Here is an 18,788-nt window from a genome sequence, read left to right on the forward strand (position 1 = left end):
TCTCTCTACCCCTGCTCTAACCTGTGACCACCACTGATCTTTTTATTGTCTGTCTGTGCCGCCTTTTTCGTTCATGATTGCAGGCTGAAAGATCAGCCCCATCTGGGAAAGGCTGTTTTAGCGACAGAGGGAAAAGGGAAAGAGATTTTCGCAGAAGCATATAGTGGCTTTTATTAGAGCATCTCCTTGGCGCTGGAATAGGTTACATCCCCTTACAGGTCGTTGGCATAAGCCTGATGTCAATGGGTAGGAAAGTCTCCTCCTCCTGCAGGAAGTTAGAGTAAGATTGTAGCAAGTGGAGATGTGTAATTTGGGGAACGGGAAGCAAATAATGGGGAACAGTAGTCTAGTGAATCATGCATGATCAGCTTCCAACCCTGACCACTCAGTTCTCCACTAACCACCCCCTTCCATCCAGCTGTAATGAATTTCTTTCTTCTCCATACCTGTCCCGCCTTCCTTATGTCTCCTTGCTAAGTTAACTCGATCTTTCAGGACTCAGACTGCTTATCATAGAAAATCATTCTTGACTAGATCAATATGCCAGCCTGTTTGTGTGCTATGTTGGAATTTTTTGCTTTTGTAGCTGAATCCTTTAGGCTACTAGCAGAATTAAATAATTATGTGACATCTACTTATGTGAATTCTCCTTTTATTTTTAATTTTCATTTGGCTTTGGCCAAGGTCTTCACAGAAGAAAAATTACCTGCATACGTGAGAGTGATCATACGGTAGTGTCTGATCAAAGATGTGACCACTTACCACTTCCATTGTTGGTGACTGAAAGGTGCAATACAGACTGTGAACTAAGGTAAGTCAGAGAGAACTAATGTATCATGTAACCAGTGTATAATGAAGCCAGATTAAAATCAATAAGTAAGATAAGCTGCAGGCATCTAGTTCAGTGCCTGGCACAGGGTAGATGTGGAATTAATGCCTGTCCTTTGTCCCTTCCCTTAAAAAACTTTAGACTCACTAACTTTTTTGTGAAACTCGGCAGTTGGTTTGAATTTTTATTCATAGTATTTGCTGAATACCAGTATATGGTCTTCAATATTTTGTGTAAAAAATGGAAGCAAATTTGTCTATAAAATAAATACAGGAAAACTCAAATATGAAAACCCATGGTTTGAAGATCTGAAATAATAAATTTTATAGCATGATTCTATACTTCCCTTGGAACTCATGACCCGATAAGCTTTCATTTTTTTAAATTTATTTTTTATTTTCTTTTTAGTGGAGGTACAAGGATTGAACCCAGGGCCTCGTGCATGCTAAGCATGTGCTCTATCACTGAGCTCTACCCTTTTTCCCCAATAAACTTTTAAGGATCGAGGATTAGAGAATCAATAGATTGATTTCTCTAGCTTATCAATATTTGGACCATTAAATGTTAAGGACCATAATCCTAGATCATGGCAGGCAAATGTGTTCTTCTAAAATCCTTGTCATTTGGTTTTTGTGTGATTGATCTTAGAAAGAAGCTAAGAGCAATAACTCTGTCTAACAAGTGACAGTTAACATCCAGGAGTGTCCAGAACCTCTTTCACTCAGCAAGGATGAGAATTTTTGTTTATTTGAGATGTTGTTTGAAGACATATAGTGAAAGCCTCATGATAGGACTGGCAGTACCAGTGGCACCCACTGCACTGCAGTAGAGTGAAGCACCGTGAAATCCCCAAGATGTTACCGTGATGGAAAGGAGCTCCATGAACTCTGTGCTCTGTTAGGCTGGTGCACTCATGTTGTCTGATAGATTGCTAGACTATAATTGGGATAATTTGGCTAAAACTAGCAGATTTCACTTGTCAAAAAAATGTTTTGCCTGAAAACATGTCTAAAAAAAGATTACGTGAATTAATGAGAAAATGCGATATGCTTTACAAAAACCAAATTTACCAACTTTTGAAGGCTTTGTCTTTATTGATGTAGTCATATTCCCAGACATTCCCTGATCCTCAGTCAAATTACTGTAGAGGTATTGCTCAGGGAGACACTACCTGATTATGAGTCAAACATATTTGGTCATAGTCTTAAATCTGCCACTAAGTAATTGAGGAGCCTTGATCTGAACCAGCTGTTTTCAGAGGTTTAGTGGGGAGGCTTGGGTTCCTTGGACATACCTCCAAAGCTGTCTCCAGTGCCCAGGTATGGTCCTGGCTCCTCATCTCCAGCTTTAACCAGACCAGCTCCATTTTTGTGTATTTGGAGAGCAAGCCAGATTTTACTGGGAAAAAAAAAATTAAAGATTTCTGACAAAAGTCAGGCATCAGTACCATTTGGATGCACAACATCTGCGGGCTTTATTGTCTCATCTGTAAAATGAAAGTTTTGGTTCTGTGATCTTTAAGAATTTTTCATCTCTGAATCAATGATATATCAAGTTTTTGGTGGCTTGTCCATCAATTCTAACAGAATTTTCAAGACTAAATGATATGCATGAGTTTCTCTGAATCCATTTTTTAAACTGTGTTCATTGCCACACCTCCTGAGTGTAATTAGCATCTTTTTTTTGTAGGTGGCACATCGTTGGCAAAAGCGAATGTTCATCCCATTGTGGTCAAGGATATAAGTCATTGGACGTCCAGTGCATGAAGTATTCCATTCACAAAGGACAGACTGTTCCAGTAGATGACCACTACTGCAGTGACCAGCTTAAACCTCCAACCCGAGAACCCTGCCATGGTGACTGTATCCTAACCAGGTGGCATTATTCAGAATGGTCCCAGGTACGGATAAAAAGTATCTCTTAAGAAAAGTTGCATTTTTTTTACTTCTAATTAAATATTTGTCACCCTACAGTATAATTTTGTTAAATTTTTTATTTTGTTTCCATTTGTCACCACTTTTTTTTTTTAAATCAGTGTTCCAGGAGTTGTGGAGGAGGGGAGAGGTCTCGAGAATCTTACTGTATAAATAACTTTGGCCATCGTCTTGTGGACAGAGAATGCCAGGAACTTCCCCGAGTGACAATGGAGAATTGCAATGAATTTTCCTGTCCCAGTTGGGCCACTAGTGAGTGGAGTGAGGTAACATTAAACACACGAGGCTTAGACTTGTTATAATATTGTGTAGGGAAGCTTCTAATCTAAGGCTGTATAGAATTCAAAAAATATTTCAATTTATTTTATCATTTGGTAGATAACTTTAGATCAAGGTAATAAAACATTTAAAAAATGGTTTGTTCTTAAACTAGTTACAGTATCTGGCTAACAACAACATAACTGGTGTTTAATCTGTAACCATATTCATAGTGTCCAGAGTAGCCTGAGATGCATACTTGTTCTAAGGTTAGTTTTGTACCTTTGTTCCTAGAACAAGTAGATGTTGCACTGGCATTTGGGCAACCGAAGTTGGAGGTGGCTGATTTCACCCAATGAATATCTGGAAGAATGAATGACAAATGTCCTTAGGAATAGTCTTTCAGCTGCATTTGAATATGTAAATTGATCATTATACCATTTTGTAAGACATTTGTGTTGACTAATACTGAAAATAACGATCAGTTGTATTCTTACAGTGTCTTGTTACATGTGGAAAAGGGACAAAGCAGCGACAGGTGTGGTGTCAGCTGAATGAAGATCACTTGAGTGATGGCTTCTGTGATCCAAGTACCAAACCTGAATCTCTGAGACCATGTGAGCTTCACACATGTGCTTCCTGGCAAGTAGGACCGTGGGGCTCTGTGAGTATATAATAAAGGGTTTCTGCTTTAAGCCATCTTGACAGCATAGCACAGAAGTTGTGGTATCATCACTCCTTCAGCGGAAACATCTAAATTTGGGTGCCTGTTTTGGAAAAAGACTCTTGAAATGTTAACCCTTGTCTGTACTGTATTTAGACTAGGCATTGCTGGGAGGGTTTGCCAGACAGGCGGCCAGGAAATCTGCTGGAGGAGGTCGGGCAGCTTGTCACAGTGGCTGGAAAACCTTCTCTCATCTTCTCGTTAACTCTGTTGTATCTTTTCCTTCTTTGAAATTTACTTAGCTTATTAAATGACATGCAGACACCAGGTAGATTTTGAAAAATATTTAGTCTCCCTAAAGTATATTGACTCTGTCTCCAAAATACCAGGCTTCTCTTGGTATTTTCACATGATAACTTTTTAAAAATTAGTTAATGTATTTATTTAAATGGAGGTCCTGAGGACTGAACCTAAGACCTCGTGCAGGGTAAACACACTGTCTACCACTGAGCTGTCCCTCCCCTCATGGGTAACTTTTTAAAGATACAATAATAATCGTCCATTTTAACATCAGTATTTTATTACTATCCACATAAATTTGAACCACTATGTATGTTGATTAAATTTGCTATTTTGTAAGTCTAGCCTCTGGTGTAAAGGAATAATAGAAAGATCTACTGAAAGTACATTCTTAAGTATGTGTGCATTACGAAAGTGAAGTTTATGTAACTTTTGAATAATGGCACTTGGTATCGGCTTGTGGTCTCTCAGTGCACAGCCACGTGTGGACAGGGCTATCAGATGCGTGCCGTCAAATGTGTCAACGAGCTACTCAGTGCGGTGTTAGATGACCGGCTGTGCCACGGAGCTGGTCGCCCCAGCGACAGGCAGGTAAAGGATGCCTCTCCATGGATTGGAAACAAAACTTTTTCATATGGGAGGGTTATTGATAGGTTAAAATTATTTCCATATGTAGTTTTTCCACTTGCATTTGGATGCCTTAACATGTATGTGCACACCAGAGAGTTTATTGTTCTTGGTTTTTGCCAGCTTCACTGATGAGTTTTTTTTTTTTACTCTTTATCAACCATCGGATCACTCATTTAATGTACATTTCCATCCTTTGAACTGCAGAAGGGTGCTATGTGTTATAGATATCGTGAGCTTCTAAAGTGTGTCGTGCTGCTTGAAGTAGTATGCTGTGTTAGTTCAGAATGGCTCAGCTTAGTGGTGTTTTTGAAAGACTATTCCTGTTTTCTTTTTCAACCGTCAGATAGAAGGGATCCACACTTTACCCTTCAGAGTCATGAGGTCTCCTTGGATCGCTTATTTGTGATTTAGTATGTCACTGTTCGTAAGTTCTCTATGTGGAAGAAGAAGTGAAGTGTAGGAATTAGTATGACTCAGAGTGGTTAATTCATTGATGCTTTATGAGATCCGTTTTTCTTTTGAACAGGTCTGTACAGTTACACCTTGCCCGATCATCCCTAAAATTGGGGCCACTTCATTACCAGCTGCTCCCATGGGGAAGACAGCACAGTGGCGATATGGTTCTTGGACCCCAGTAAGTGAATTCCTTTAAGAGGTACAGGTTTTCTATTATGGAGGCTTTCAGACATCAACCGAGTGGTTGCTACAGATTTGCCAAATGTATGTGTTCATTCTCAGGTATTTTGATGGTGTGGAAAGAGCATAAGGTTTAGAATTAGGTAGTTTAATGGCTAAATCCTGTTCTGCCTTTTAAGAGCTCTGTGTCTTTGGGCAAGAAATGTATTTTTCTAGGTCTATGTTCTAATCCACCAACTGGGGATAATAATATTTATGTCACAGGTGGTCATGAGAAGCAGCTGTGATATTAGGCTTTTAATCAGCCTTTATTTAAACTACCACATATTCATGTTGTTTTTCTAAACTGAAGGCTTTAATCTATTTGAAGTGTATACTTGAGTTAGTCTTATGAATGATATATTTTTAAGTTTCATGTATTCTCTGACTATTTTAAATATGAACTCAGATCTACTCAAGTACCTAGGTCTTTCAAAATTATCTTAAGTGATATCTTAGATTCTCATATAAAATGTTTTTTGTTTCTTTAATTTTGGCAAATAACTAATCACTGTTCCCAGGAGTTGAGTGTTTTGTTTTATGATCACAAATATCTGATTTGTGAAATTTATTTTCTAAACACATTGGGATAGTCAAACTGCCCTGACTTTGACTCAGAAGTGATGCCAGGTAATAGTATTTATAATTTAAGGGTTTTTTTTTTTTGAGAAACCTGATGGTTAGAAATTTGAACAGCAGCTAAGGGCTGTGGGAGTGTGCTATATAAGACTTCAGTATTATTCCGTTTTTTCAGTGTTCTGTGTCTTGTGGAAGAGGTAGTCAAGCCCGCTATGTAAGCTGTCGTGATGCACACGATGGAATAGCAGATGAATCCTACTGTGCCCATGTGCCCCGACCTGCTGAAACATCAACCTGTTTTAGCCCTTGTGGAGAATGGCAAATGGGCAACTGGTCACCTGTAAGTATTTTTATGAGAAAAAAAAGAAAAGAAATGAAAATTTAATATAATATTTGACATGTAACAGAATGTAGTGTATCCCATTATAAATATTGGCTAAATTTGTGATCAGTGTTCAGCTTCCTGTGGCCACGGAAAAACAACTCGGCAAGTTTTATGCGTCAGCTATCATCAGCCAGTTAATGAGAATTACTGTGACCCTGAAGTTCGCCCTTTGATAGAACAAGAATGTCACCTGGCAGCCTGCCCGCCCACGTTCAGCCACTTTCCGAGTTCCTCTGAGCAGCCAAGCCATTTTCCAGGCAGGAATTTTCCGTTAACTCACAAACCAGAAGATAATCAAAATCAGGGGGTCCACCCATCACTCAGAGGAAACCAGTGGAGAACAGGACCCTGGGGATCAGTAAGCCCTCTTTATTGAGTTATACTAATTCTGTAATTTTGTTACGTGTCTAGCCTTTTAACAGATATGTCTGTAATGGCATCAGGTGCTTTTAATGCTAAATTTTTCTGAAGATCAATAGTTTAAATTTTAAAAGGATTAAGCAAGATTTTTGATGCAGATTACAAATCCCCAGAGTTCTTACTGAATTGTACACTAATGTGGGATTATGATTACAGAGGAATGCACCTGAAAACAATCTTAGAGTCCATTATAGTAAAAATAAAATCGTTTAAGAGTTGAAAGACTGCAAGTGTTTATGAAGGAAAATTCAGACCCAGAGATTACACATAGCAGTGCAATAACCTGGTGTAAGATCATGATTACTACAAAAGATACAATTGTGGTTTATATCTTACATGAGATTAATGATGCAAAAGAAAAAAAAACAATGTAACAGTAATTTAACATTATCTTTTGTTTTTTTTATTCCTTCCTGGTGAGACCTTAAAAACCTGATTCCTTTTTACCAAACACTTAGGACAAGGGTGAGTTTCCTGCGGCAAGCTTTAAAACGTCACCTTTTCATCAACACATCCTAATGAAACCCCTAGTAAAACTAATGTTTTTTGACAGATTTTTCTCGATTGCACTTAGGGTTCCCACGAGGGGGACTGTAACGTGGAGAGTTTGAATTTGAGCCAGAGTCTTGGTCTGTTCTGTTTGTTTCCCGCGGTGCGATGCTGGGGCGGGGAACCTGCAGCGCCTGCGTGTCTGTGTTGTGTCCTTGGCAGTGCTCCAGCAGCTGCGCCGGGGGCGTGCAGCGCAGAGTCGTGGTCTGCCAGGACGAAAACGGACACAGCGCCAGCCACTGCGCCGCGGCCTCCAAACCCCCAGAGGCAAAGCACTGTGATTCCGGACCTTGTCCTCGGTGGAGCTATGGAAGCTGGGGAGAAGTAAGTCAGAATATTGCCTTCACTTAGGGAGGTTCTCACACCTCTGAAGACCGACAGTTAAGCACTTCCTACTGTTACTGTTAGTGAGGTAGTCTTACTTCACTGTGCTATAACAGAAAGATTTTTTGTGTTTGGGTCAGTAAAACTATATTCTTTTACTTGATACTGTGTCATGGTATAAATCACTCATTCATTATAGGAAATATGTACTCCAGATTGTTAACAGAATCAATATGCTAGCCAGTATGTCTGTGATCTACTAACATCTCTCTAAAATTAGTACATTACATTTTAATTTCTTAGAAAATCAAATTGATATAAAGCTAGCGAATTAGAGTCATATACAGGCCATGTTCATATCCTACTACTGAATCATTCATTTGGTGAATCTTCCAAATGGACAGCTGTCAATTATTAGGTCCTGGTATTATTTTAGGCACTGGGAATATAAAGATAATTTTTTAAACGGTTATAATAAATACTAATTCCACCGATGTATGGATGAGAAAGAAGAAAGACTTACATTAGTTTTGGATGAATAAAACAGACCACCTAATTTAATTAGTCAAATATTTTTGCTTAATGAATTTTCAGTGCACATTTTCCCTCCATAGAGAAATTAGAAGTCATTGTTGACAGATCTCCTTCTGCCCAGGTGCTAATAAAGATCAAGTATATTTTTTAAATGGACTTTTACTACTTTCCAAAATGAAAGTAACTTTTTCATTTCTGAGTTAAATCTCATGGCAAAAATTTAAATAATATAAAAAATTATGAAAAGAAAAGAACTTTTTTGACATTTTGATACATTTTCTACCAGACTGTTATTTTATGTGGGTGCCAGAAATAGCCTCGTATTATACACACTGCTTTGCCCCCCGCTGTTTTCCTGTAACGTCTACTGAGCATCTTCCTATGTGTATAAATTTAGATCTCCCTTATTAACTTTCGTGGCCACATGGTCATCTTTCGATCGGATACCATACATTATGTACTTGATACCTATTACAGTGCTCATTCTCAAAATTTTGTCTTTTTAAAAAATTATGAAACTAAAACTTTGATTTTTTTTTCTTTTACCCAGGAAGAAATGTTGAGAATTATGAAGAAAGGATAAACTTTAAGCTCTAGCAATACTGATGATGTATTCAACATTGAATAAAGCAATACGATATTTTCTTTGACACCACATAGTTTTGATTTTTCTTCTTATTTTTAGTGTACCCAGACATGTGGAGGAGGAATAAAATCAAGATTCGTGATATGTCAATTTCCCAATGGCCAGATGTCACGAGAGCAAAACTGTGAAATCTTGAACAAGCCCCCTAGTGTGGCACAGTGTCACGTGCATGCTTGCCCTGACGATGTGTCATGGCATCGGGGACCATGGAAATCGGTACGATAGCGTTCTTACTTTTACCCTTCTGTTCTGTTTTGTTTTACTGTGTCCCTTTTACTTTAATTTCACCTCATAAATTGTGATGCACACATTTTCTGATTTTTTTTTAAAGCAGACCATTAGCCATCCTGGCTTGTGTTATTAAATTTGATAGTTTGGAATAAGAATCCATTCCATTTTAAGTACTGTAACATATACATATATATAATAATTTTATATGTATTTATATTTTTATAAGTGAATTTTGAACCATAGCACTATTCTTATGGAAGTATTTTTCTCCAGTGCATCTTTGGCTTGCCCAGAAATTAATCAGAAATGTTTTACTATGTACATTTGTATATAATGTTAACATTGTGCTTGTAACAATGGCAAATTAAGGCTGTGTCTTGTTTGAGTGTATAACTGTATGTGGCTTTTGTCTGTCAATGTCTAGTAACCGATTCAAAAGCAAATAACATTCTTGTTTTTATCATTGTTAAACTTAGTATTTTGTTTGGAAATGTGAAAATATTATATTAAAAAAGAGAAATTTACTTATACAAAGTAAATTAATTGTTTACAGTTTGTTACATACATCATGGAAAAGTATGATTTATATAGTAATTTATATGAATATTCATTTCTTCCACTGTGTGGAATTACTGTGTTTGGGATGTTTTAATTTTTTATTTTTTTAGAGCCATAGACAAAATTAATAAATATTCATGAATAGTTTATTTCCTGTAGCATTTTTGAAATACCCAGGCTTTGGAGACTAACTAATATATAAACATGCTGAAACTGGCATTTTAGTCATTTTTGGTATTTTCAGTCACAAACAACCAAGGGTACTTCTTCCAGGTGAAAAGCTGATTTGAGGCTATTTATAATTGCATTTATGAAGTTAAACAGTTCTTTATTTGGAAAGTAATTGATTATAACTCTGGTTTCATGACCAACCCTGATGTGTGCACTTGCTTTGCTTTGCCCAAGTCAAAGCTTTACAATAAAATGTAGACCTGTTTCAACTCATGCTAATTGAAGCAGAGGTCACGTTCTAGTCCAGACTGAAATTCATCTTTATAGTCAGTGTGACTGATAGAAAACACCAGAACATTTTAACTTTATAGGAGAATCTTAAAGTTGAATAGATGCGTTAGAGAACCATCACTATTTGGGAATTAACAAAATACATATTTTGCCATGGAAAGCATTCACATATTTACTTAACAAAATGCTCACTGGCCATCTGCCGTATACTAGCCACTGTGCTACAGATAATAAAGACAGATTTCTTGCCCCTATGGAGTTTACAGTCTAGTTGGAGAGGTATAAAATACACTAGGAACTCACTTTAAGGGTATTTTTTGTTAGTCATCTTAGATTGGAAGTTCACTTTCTCTTTACCATATCTCTGTTACATCTTCTTTCATTTTACTAGTTTAATTTGCAACACTAGTTTTTAATAAGACTTAATCCATAGATTACCTTCTTAGAATTTTGCCTCATTTAGGAAAGCAACCTAACCACCAGTAAGAGACTGAATTGTAATGGCATTTGTTTCTGAACACAGAGGTTTTATTTTTCCCTACTTATTCCTGATTTCATTAATTCACAAAGCATTAAACATTGACTTAAGTCTCTTGCTTTGTGCTAGGTATTGAAGTACCTAAAATTCAGTGTTTTTGCGTCAGATTTTTCTATTTCAGGGTTCAGCAAACTATCAAATCTGGCCTATTGCCTCTTTTTGTAAGCATATTTTGTTGGAACCCAGTCATGAATCTTTTTATGTATTATCTATAGCTGCCTTTGCACTGCAAACAAAGCAGAGTTGATAAGTTGCAATAGAGACTGGCCCTCAAAGCCTGAAATATTAGTTGTTTGGGCCTTTCTGGGGAAAACTTGTTGACCCCTGTTCTAGTTAATAAATATTAAAACTTTTTAAAATTTAACATAAAATGTACTTAAAGTTATTGCTTATCAGAATTACAAAAATTCATTTGGAGTCAGCTTTAGACATTTTTGGTCCTTTGTTTAATATTTTAAAATAGTTTAAGGTTTATCAACCTTCCCTACATATCACTCTAGTACTCACACATTTTTTTCCCCAGCTTTGTTAAGATATATATTGTCATATAACATTGTGTAAGTTTAAGGTGTACAACGTCACATAATGTTTATCGTATTGGAATGTCTCTAATAGTATATTCCAATATATCTGTGTCATGGTATTTTTTGTATGTAAATGATGTCATGAGTGAAAAACCTGAATGTTCATTAAAGTCCTATGCATAGGTAACTTTTTTAACCTCACAAAAACAAATGGCCAAGAAAACAATAACCACAAATTACAAAATAGTGTAAGACAGAAGTACACAGTTCTTCATTGTTTACTACGTATCTACTCCAAAACGAGTTCATCGGCTAATTCAGTCTTTGCACTAGTAAAAAACTGTAGTATTTTTTGATAAATTGAAGATAAAATTTTAAAAAATCAGGACAGATGTATATATCAACATTTTTATAAACTTTATTTATTTACTTAGAGTGCCTAGATTTCTTATTATATGAAGAATTTTATTCCTTAAAATAGCCTTTTATATTAAAAGGGTTTAGGGGATCTGAAGTTTTGTTGTTAAAACCATATGTAACATTTTACCTCTTTCAGTGTTGCTATATATTAGCCAAACTTCAGAATACCTCTTATTAACATATCAGGGTTAATATTCTTTCATGGATGACTTTAATTTCAGCAGATCCTCTCTACTAGGTTAGAAAATTCAGAATATGTATATATACACATATATGAATGACATGAACTCTTAAACACTTTCCATTTTAAAGCAGAATTAAATTATGAAGTGCTAAATCATGAAAATGTAACTGGGAAAAAAAGTTGTAAATATACATTTAAATTTTCTCCATGTTGGAAATCTTGTGTTGTAATAGTTCAAAAGCATGATTAAAAAAGGAATAAATTAAATCTTAACCTACGTCTGTTAATTTAATGACTGCATTTTTGTGACTGGTCCATGTGAGATGATTGTATTTTAACCCTTGTTTGTTAATAATGTGTTGTGGCCTTCTGCTTTGCATAATTCACATGTATGTTGTATTTTCACTCCTCGGTCAATACCTAAAATGTTTTAAGTCACTGAACAGTCATGTATTGTAATGAATGCCTCTTTTCTTTTGGTGGTGTTTTTCTTAAATAACAAATTGTTAATTTTTCATATTAAACATTTAATTGTTGAATAGTATATGTTTTCGTAATTTTACTGAGTATGTATGTAAGCTACTGCTATTTTTCTGATAATTCTGTTAGAAACTAACATTGGTGTTTAAAAATAAGGTTTATTATTCAGCTATCAACTTTTAAATACTAGAAATTTTAATTTTTTTCATATATTATAAACAATGAAGTAAAAATGTACAGTGTAAGCACAGTTATTTAGTAAGTTAAAAATACATGTGCTCATCCAAGAAAGCCTTTAAAAGGTGAGTAGAAGTTTTATTTTTCTTTTATATAGTAAAGGATGTTACATGTAACATAAATAATTCTAGCAACTGCTCTTTAAATAAATTTAATTTCTCTGTATTTTCTCATAAGTCTCATTAAGTGATTAATTTTCCTAGAATGTTTTTATTCCCTACATAAAATGAATTCCTGTTTGGTAAGAAAATAATGTGTATGCCCTTGTGTTCTGGGGTTAATGATGATCCAACAAAAGTAAAGAGAATATTTTTTCCACTGAAGATTGCTTTTTCTCCAAACATGAGAAAATTTTTTTTTAAATGAAATCTTGATACTTGAACTCTCTTGATTCTAGTGCTTTCCCCCAAAGTGTCCCTTTTTAAAATAATACCCTCTTTAGGGTTGTGTTAAAAAAAATATATATATATATATATACATTTCTAAATCTCTAATACGATACAATGGAATGTGGCAAATAGAAGCACGTTCAGAAGTGAGCAAGGGTAGCCGCACACACCTAGTAAATCTGCAGCCTGCCAATTCCACGGTTTTATGTAACGAAAGGAAATTGAGACTCTGAGCCGAGGGGCTGGGCGGCTCCTTAAACTCCAGCTCCCTCTCATGGCGGAGTGCACTTGGGAAGAAACTTGTCACTGGCTCCCCTGCTCCTCCGGCCAGCAGCAGCCAGGGCAATGAGGTAATGTGTGGGGAAAGGGTTTCAAGAAACTGTCAATTCTTTGTAAAATGGAGTGTTTGGTAAAACCATTCGTAGTAATTGGTAATTTTCTTCAAGTTTGGAAAAGGAACACGTAAGTATAGTTATAGGCTGGAATCTCTTTTATTTTAAATTATCATAGAAATCTTTAACCATTAGTAAGTATTGAAATAATGTTTCCATTTATTACATCATCATATCGTTCTATGGTACACTGCTTGATCTCCCCCAAATTATGAGCATCCCATAGGCGCTAGGCATGGTAGTCACAGAGGTGAATCAGGCACAGTCCCTGTGTACAAGGAGCTTGCAGTTTAGTGATGAATGTACTGAGCAAACAGATGACCCCAAGCAGACTGGGATTCCTATCTCATTTCAGTAGCAACTATGAGATTTATAACATTGAAGACTCATAATATTGGGGGCTCAATAGACTATAATTATCTAAGAATTAGTAATAAGGATTGTACTTGACAACATAATAATTCTTCCAGCAGATCCTTCTAGAAAGCCTAAACTAGTAGGATGTATTCCACTGTAACCTGGCAAGAGGTGAGTGGCGTCCTAAGCTTGTATGCTAGACCAATAGTTATTGTGCAATCTCAGCATCTTTCTTTTTTGTGTGCATAGATTCCATATATCACCAGAAAAGGAGAATGTGGACTGATGTATAGCTTCCTCTAGATACAATGCCTTGAAAATAATTTTGGAGACACAGATGGACCTGGCAGGTTTGAAATGTATGACCTAAGAAAAAATTTAAGGAGATAGACTAGTGATGAGATTGTAAAAGAAGAGACTTGTGAGTGTGTTAGGCTGTGTGAAGTTAGAATGTAGAGTTTAAAATAACTCTTGAAAAAAAATCTCAACGTGAAATGGTGATATGCCGTATTTTTCTTTGTATGTCTATATTAAAAAAAATGGACGGTCATGTGTCCAGGGTAATTCAATTTTCCCAGGCATAGTGTTTCAGAATGTTTAAGAATCTCTGGAAATAGATTTTTAGATGTTTCAGAAGAACAGCCTCAACATTCTACAATATCTATGTGCTGTATATATGTATATATGAGACTGTATACATAAAATATATAGGCATTGTTAATATTAGTGCACTTTAATTTTTTGTTATAATTTTGTCAACTTTCAGTAGATTGAGAATCATATTTTAGTTCCTATATAATCACAACAGAATCAAAACATTAACAATCTATTTGACATTCTAGACAATTTCTAATTTTTTAATCATATGCACATTTCTCAGTAAAGTATTTTAATCGTGTACCCTTATATATTATTATATATGCATTGCAAACAAACTAATACGTAACTGTGATTTAAAGAACCTGTACAAACATGACTTTAAAAGGATAAGACAAATATTTAATATTAAGTATACTTTTTATTTTGTAGATAAGAAAACTTTTCGCTCACTGAACTATGATAGTCGTCTCATTTTTAAAAAGTGGTAAAATGTTTCATTAGTTTGAAAATCTTGGTTCAGTGCCATTAGAGTAGTTCAAAAGTCTGGTTTGTTCCAATATGTGATTTCAGTAGCTTCCATAGCTGAAAAAATTACTTAGCAAACACGCATACCTTTATATAGCAAAGTTTATCACTGGATGCTCCTGTTATAAATTAGTAATTGATTTTAAATCCAATATTCAAAAATTGTATTGAAATCTGACAAATTTCCATTTTCCAATTTGTTATTCAATTCTTGAAGAGTACTAGAAGGAGTTGTATCTTTATATTTTTAACAAGTAACGTTAAAACACAATGAAACTTTGAAAGATTTGGAAGGAATTAATACATATTAGAAACTTTTGCTTCAAAGTTTTAAAAATATACATTGGAGAGTTTTTATAGTTGGCATATTGTTTATGGTAGCAAAGTCCCATAATGCTAGAAACACTTCCAAACATTCCAGAATGTTCTCTACTTAGGGTTTTCCCAAAGCAGTTGTTTTCTCCTCCACTCTTAAACGTCTCCTTTGTCTTAAAGGAGAGATCAGGAGTCTATTTGTGTAAGTGTCTACTATCACATTTTTGTCATTAGCGTAGACGAAAATCAATAAATTTGGAATAAACCTCCTTTTGTAATAGGAAAATTAGTAATTCATCTTCATGGGTCCATTTGGTAGTTTGAACACAATCAGCAAAGCTCTGTGGGCTTAGAACTAAAAAACCAGCAGCAGCAGTGTGTCATGGCACCCATGTCATTAGAGTGTTATGAGTTTGTTATACGTGACCTGTAATCCGTTCATCTTCCGAAGTGGGCATGTGTGGACTGTGGTGGGTGCACTGAAATTGAGTGACAGGGATGACCTCCCTGTGGGGATACCTAATGTATTATATGAATTATACATCAAGCTGGCATACAACCCCATAGAGTAAAGCTCATTTTCTTATTTTAGATAAAAACGATATGAACAGAGACTATTAAAAAATGTTTTTGATGCTCCATTGAATCACCTTGCCTCTAAGGTATACTTTTAAAGGACTATGACTTAGATACTCATAGGTTCCTACGAGGCTTAAAGGTTCTGTAACATCTCTAAAACCTCATAAATTACACAGTCCAAGATTGGATTTATATAGTTTCTTTTCATAAACACCATCATCTGCTTCCTGGTTGTACTCCCCTCCCCCCCATATTGGATTTACACTCACCAATGTACCTAAATCTAGTAGGAAATATCAAAGAAGCTACTCTGTCATGTCCTATTGTACTATGACCTTGGTACCCAAACTCTGGTATCATATAGCATACAAATATATCGTATGATAGTCATATATTTGCGAGAGTTAAAATATTTCAAAGTTTTTGATAGATCACATGACAAATCCTACCAGTTGTAACTAAGCTCTAAAGTGATCCTCTAAGACAGCTCTGAGCTATTTTCAATCTCCCTGAAATTTTGATGTTTTGCATTGTGACCCAGGGAAACTCAGAGACTTTGGAAATAACCATGAAGGGACTGGTGGCCACTGAGGCACCTAAAAATCCCCATCAATTCATTCAAGATGATTAGGAGCCCATTTGTAACAGGCACTGAGCTAAGAATGCTAAAGATGAATAAGAATGACATACTGTCCTCAAAGGACTCACAGTCCAGGGAGAACTAAGCACACACACACACACACAAAAGTAACAAGGCAGAAATGGATGTCACGGAAAGTCAGATAATATGCATCCAGTTGGAGGAGCATGAGGCTTTAGATGGATAGATGGGATGTGAGTGGGAAAGGAGGTACCAGCTAGGAGGCCTTCCTGAGCAAAACCAGAGGCCAGAAAAAGTAGTTTAATTTCACTAGCATAGGTTGGTTTGTGAGAGACAAGGGGTGGGAATAAAGTTACAAATAGGAGTCAGGCTATATCAGGGAGGACCAATAAGCATTATACTTAAGAGAGTTTAAAAAATGGAAAAATTCTAAAAGTTTATAAAAAAAAAACACTGAATTTTTTGGAGTGGGATCAGAGTAGTGTTTTAGGAAGATTCATTGGAAAATTCTCACCATAAAATATAAACACATTGAAAATATGAGAGAGTGGAGATGGGAAGTCCAAGAGGGGGCTCTTCTAAAAGATTAGGGTGATGATTTAGGGACCGTTCAGTAATTTGTTAATATTCACAGATTACTCACTACACTCAGTGTGGAGCAGAAGCAGCCATGGAGGAGAGAGTCATGAGACTATTTTTGGTCAAAAGAGGAGGCAGCATTTGCAAATGGGAGGAAAAGATGTACAAGAGAACATCTTATCAAGTACCTTGTCAAGATAAAGTTAAGAAAAGTCATGATGGGTAATTTTGAGATGAATCAAGTTTGGGCTTGACAAGGGTAAAAAGTTCGGGCAGTGAGTCGAGAATTTGAGAGGCCGAGGATTACAAGCTGCAGATCGAGGGGCCCATTCCATGGTGCTTAACTTGCTTCTGTATTCGTTTCATGTAAGAGACTATAATCTTGACTTCACCAAGAGAAATGTAAGTTTTCATGTCCCAGAAGGGTTTGAAGCGATATTCCTACTCTTAAGCCTGCTGAAACTTTAAACATTAAGTCTACCCTAGATCTTGTGATTGAGATTTGTGGCATTAGAATGCCCAGGTGTGAGTTAAAACTGCTATTATTTAACTGAGTGACCTTCGGGAAGTTCCTTAACATTTCTAAGATTTTGCTTCTTAAAATAAAAAGAGGGCTTATCTAAAGAGGACATTTTTTAGTATTAAATCGAATAATTGCTAAAGTGGTTGGCCATAGGGCCCATTAACGACTCTCTATATTTTGCTTTTTATTGTCACTTATCCAATAATAAGTACTAATTCTTCTTCCTCAAAAGCTAAAAATCCAAATGCAGTAGATATGTATAATAACACATTGAACAATCTGACACAAGATCTACTGAAGCAAGAATACTCTCGTAGAAGAAAGAAATCAATTGGGACTAGAGTTTGTTTTTCACTTTAAATAAACTCGTATGGAAATGTGACATTCAGCAACATTTACAATCAAAAGGTACAGTTCAATGAATTTTAGTGAATACCTGGGTAGCCAGCACCTAGACCAAGAACAGCACTCCCAAAATTCCCTCACGTGTCCCCTTGCAATCACTATCCACCCACGAGGTACCCCTTTTCAACATCAAATATCACAGATAAGTTTGCCTGCCTTTGAACTTTATATAAATGGAACTTAGAGAATTTGGGAGGGTCACAATAGTACATTCTGAGATTAAATTCATGTTGCATGTAATTTTAATTCCTCACTGCATTCTGGTATTATATGAATAAATTCATTATATGAATAAATGAATTTATATGAATATTCTCCATTTGACAAGCAATTGGAATTGTTTTTAATTTAGGATTTACAAATAATGCTGTTATGAACATCTCTCAACTGTATTTTTTTTGTTTTGTTTTGGGGGGGAGGTAACTAGGTTTATTTATTTACTTACTTACTTTAATGGAGGTACTGGGGATTGGACCCAGGACTTCATGCATGCTAAGCATACACTCTACCACTGAGCTATGCCCTCCCACCTCTCACCTATGTTTTTTGATGAGCATGTGTATGCCCATCTGTTGCGAAGGTAGACAGGAGTTGAATCTTAGTTTATGCAAAGGTTCAAGCTTAATAAATAGTGTCAGACAGTTTTCCAAGGGTTGTATGAGAATACCAGTTGCTCCACATACTTGTCAACACTTGATAGTATCAGACTTTTAAGTTTATAATCTTCATGGATTTCTATTAAATTATTCAGTCAGTAGATATTTACATAGCAGTTACTATGTGTTAGTGATAGTTACATAGCACTAGGTGTGGAGGATGAAAATACAAATGTATCAAGAAACAGAAGATATGACATATTACAGCCGCTTAAAAAAAGACTAAAAACAACAACAAAGAATATACTCACAGAGTTTATTTCAAAGAAATAATTTTTTGACACAAATGTTTCTTTAAATGGGATATTTATTAATAGCAGGAATTATGGCTCTAACCTAGTTCCAAAATATAAATAAAAGCATAATTGAAAATACTGTGGCAAATGGTCAGATTTCTGGGGAGGAGAACTTCGGTACAATTATTAAAATAGTCAGAAAAAGGCTTTTGCCCACAGTAGAACCATTTCTATTTCTAGCCTGTACTTTTTTTCAGGGAATGAACATAT

The 18,788-nt window shown here is 35.7% G+C and overlaps 1 protein-coding gene across 1 annotated transcript in view; it reads left to right on the plus strand.

The window, feature by feature from the left end:
- ADAMTS20 (ADAM metallopeptidase with thrombospondin type 1 motif 20) overlaps positions 1–18,788 on the plus strand; it is a 133,947-nt gene that overhangs the window by 73,080 nt on the left and 42,079 nt on the right. Inside the window, exons 19-28 of the mRNA XM_072972965.1 lie at positions 685–811; positions 2,519–2,729; positions 2,865–3,029; positions 3,521–3,685; positions 4,457–4,576; positions 5,142–5,249; positions 6,045–6,209; positions 6,322–6,612; positions 7,386–7,547; positions 8,767–8,943. Coding sequence (XP_072829066.1) covers positions 685–811; positions 2,519–2,729; positions 2,865–3,029; positions 3,521–3,685; positions 4,457–4,576; positions 5,142–5,249; positions 6,045–6,209; positions 6,322–6,612; positions 7,386–7,547; positions 8,767–8,943 — 1,691 coding nt within the window. The remainder of the gene's footprint in view (positions 1–684; positions 812–2,518; positions 2,730–2,864; positions 3,030–3,520; positions 3,686–4,456; positions 4,577–5,141; positions 5,250–6,044; positions 6,210–6,321; positions 6,613–7,385; positions 7,548–8,766; positions 8,944–18,788) is intronic.

The sequence above is a fragment of the Vicugna pacos genome, chromosome 12 (assembly GCF_048564905.1).
Source record: "Vicugna pacos chromosome 12, VicPac4, whole genome shotgun sequence".
In the NCBI taxonomy this organism is placed as follows: Eukaryota; Metazoa; Chordata; class Mammalia; order Artiodactyla; family Camelidae; genus Vicugna; species Vicugna pacos.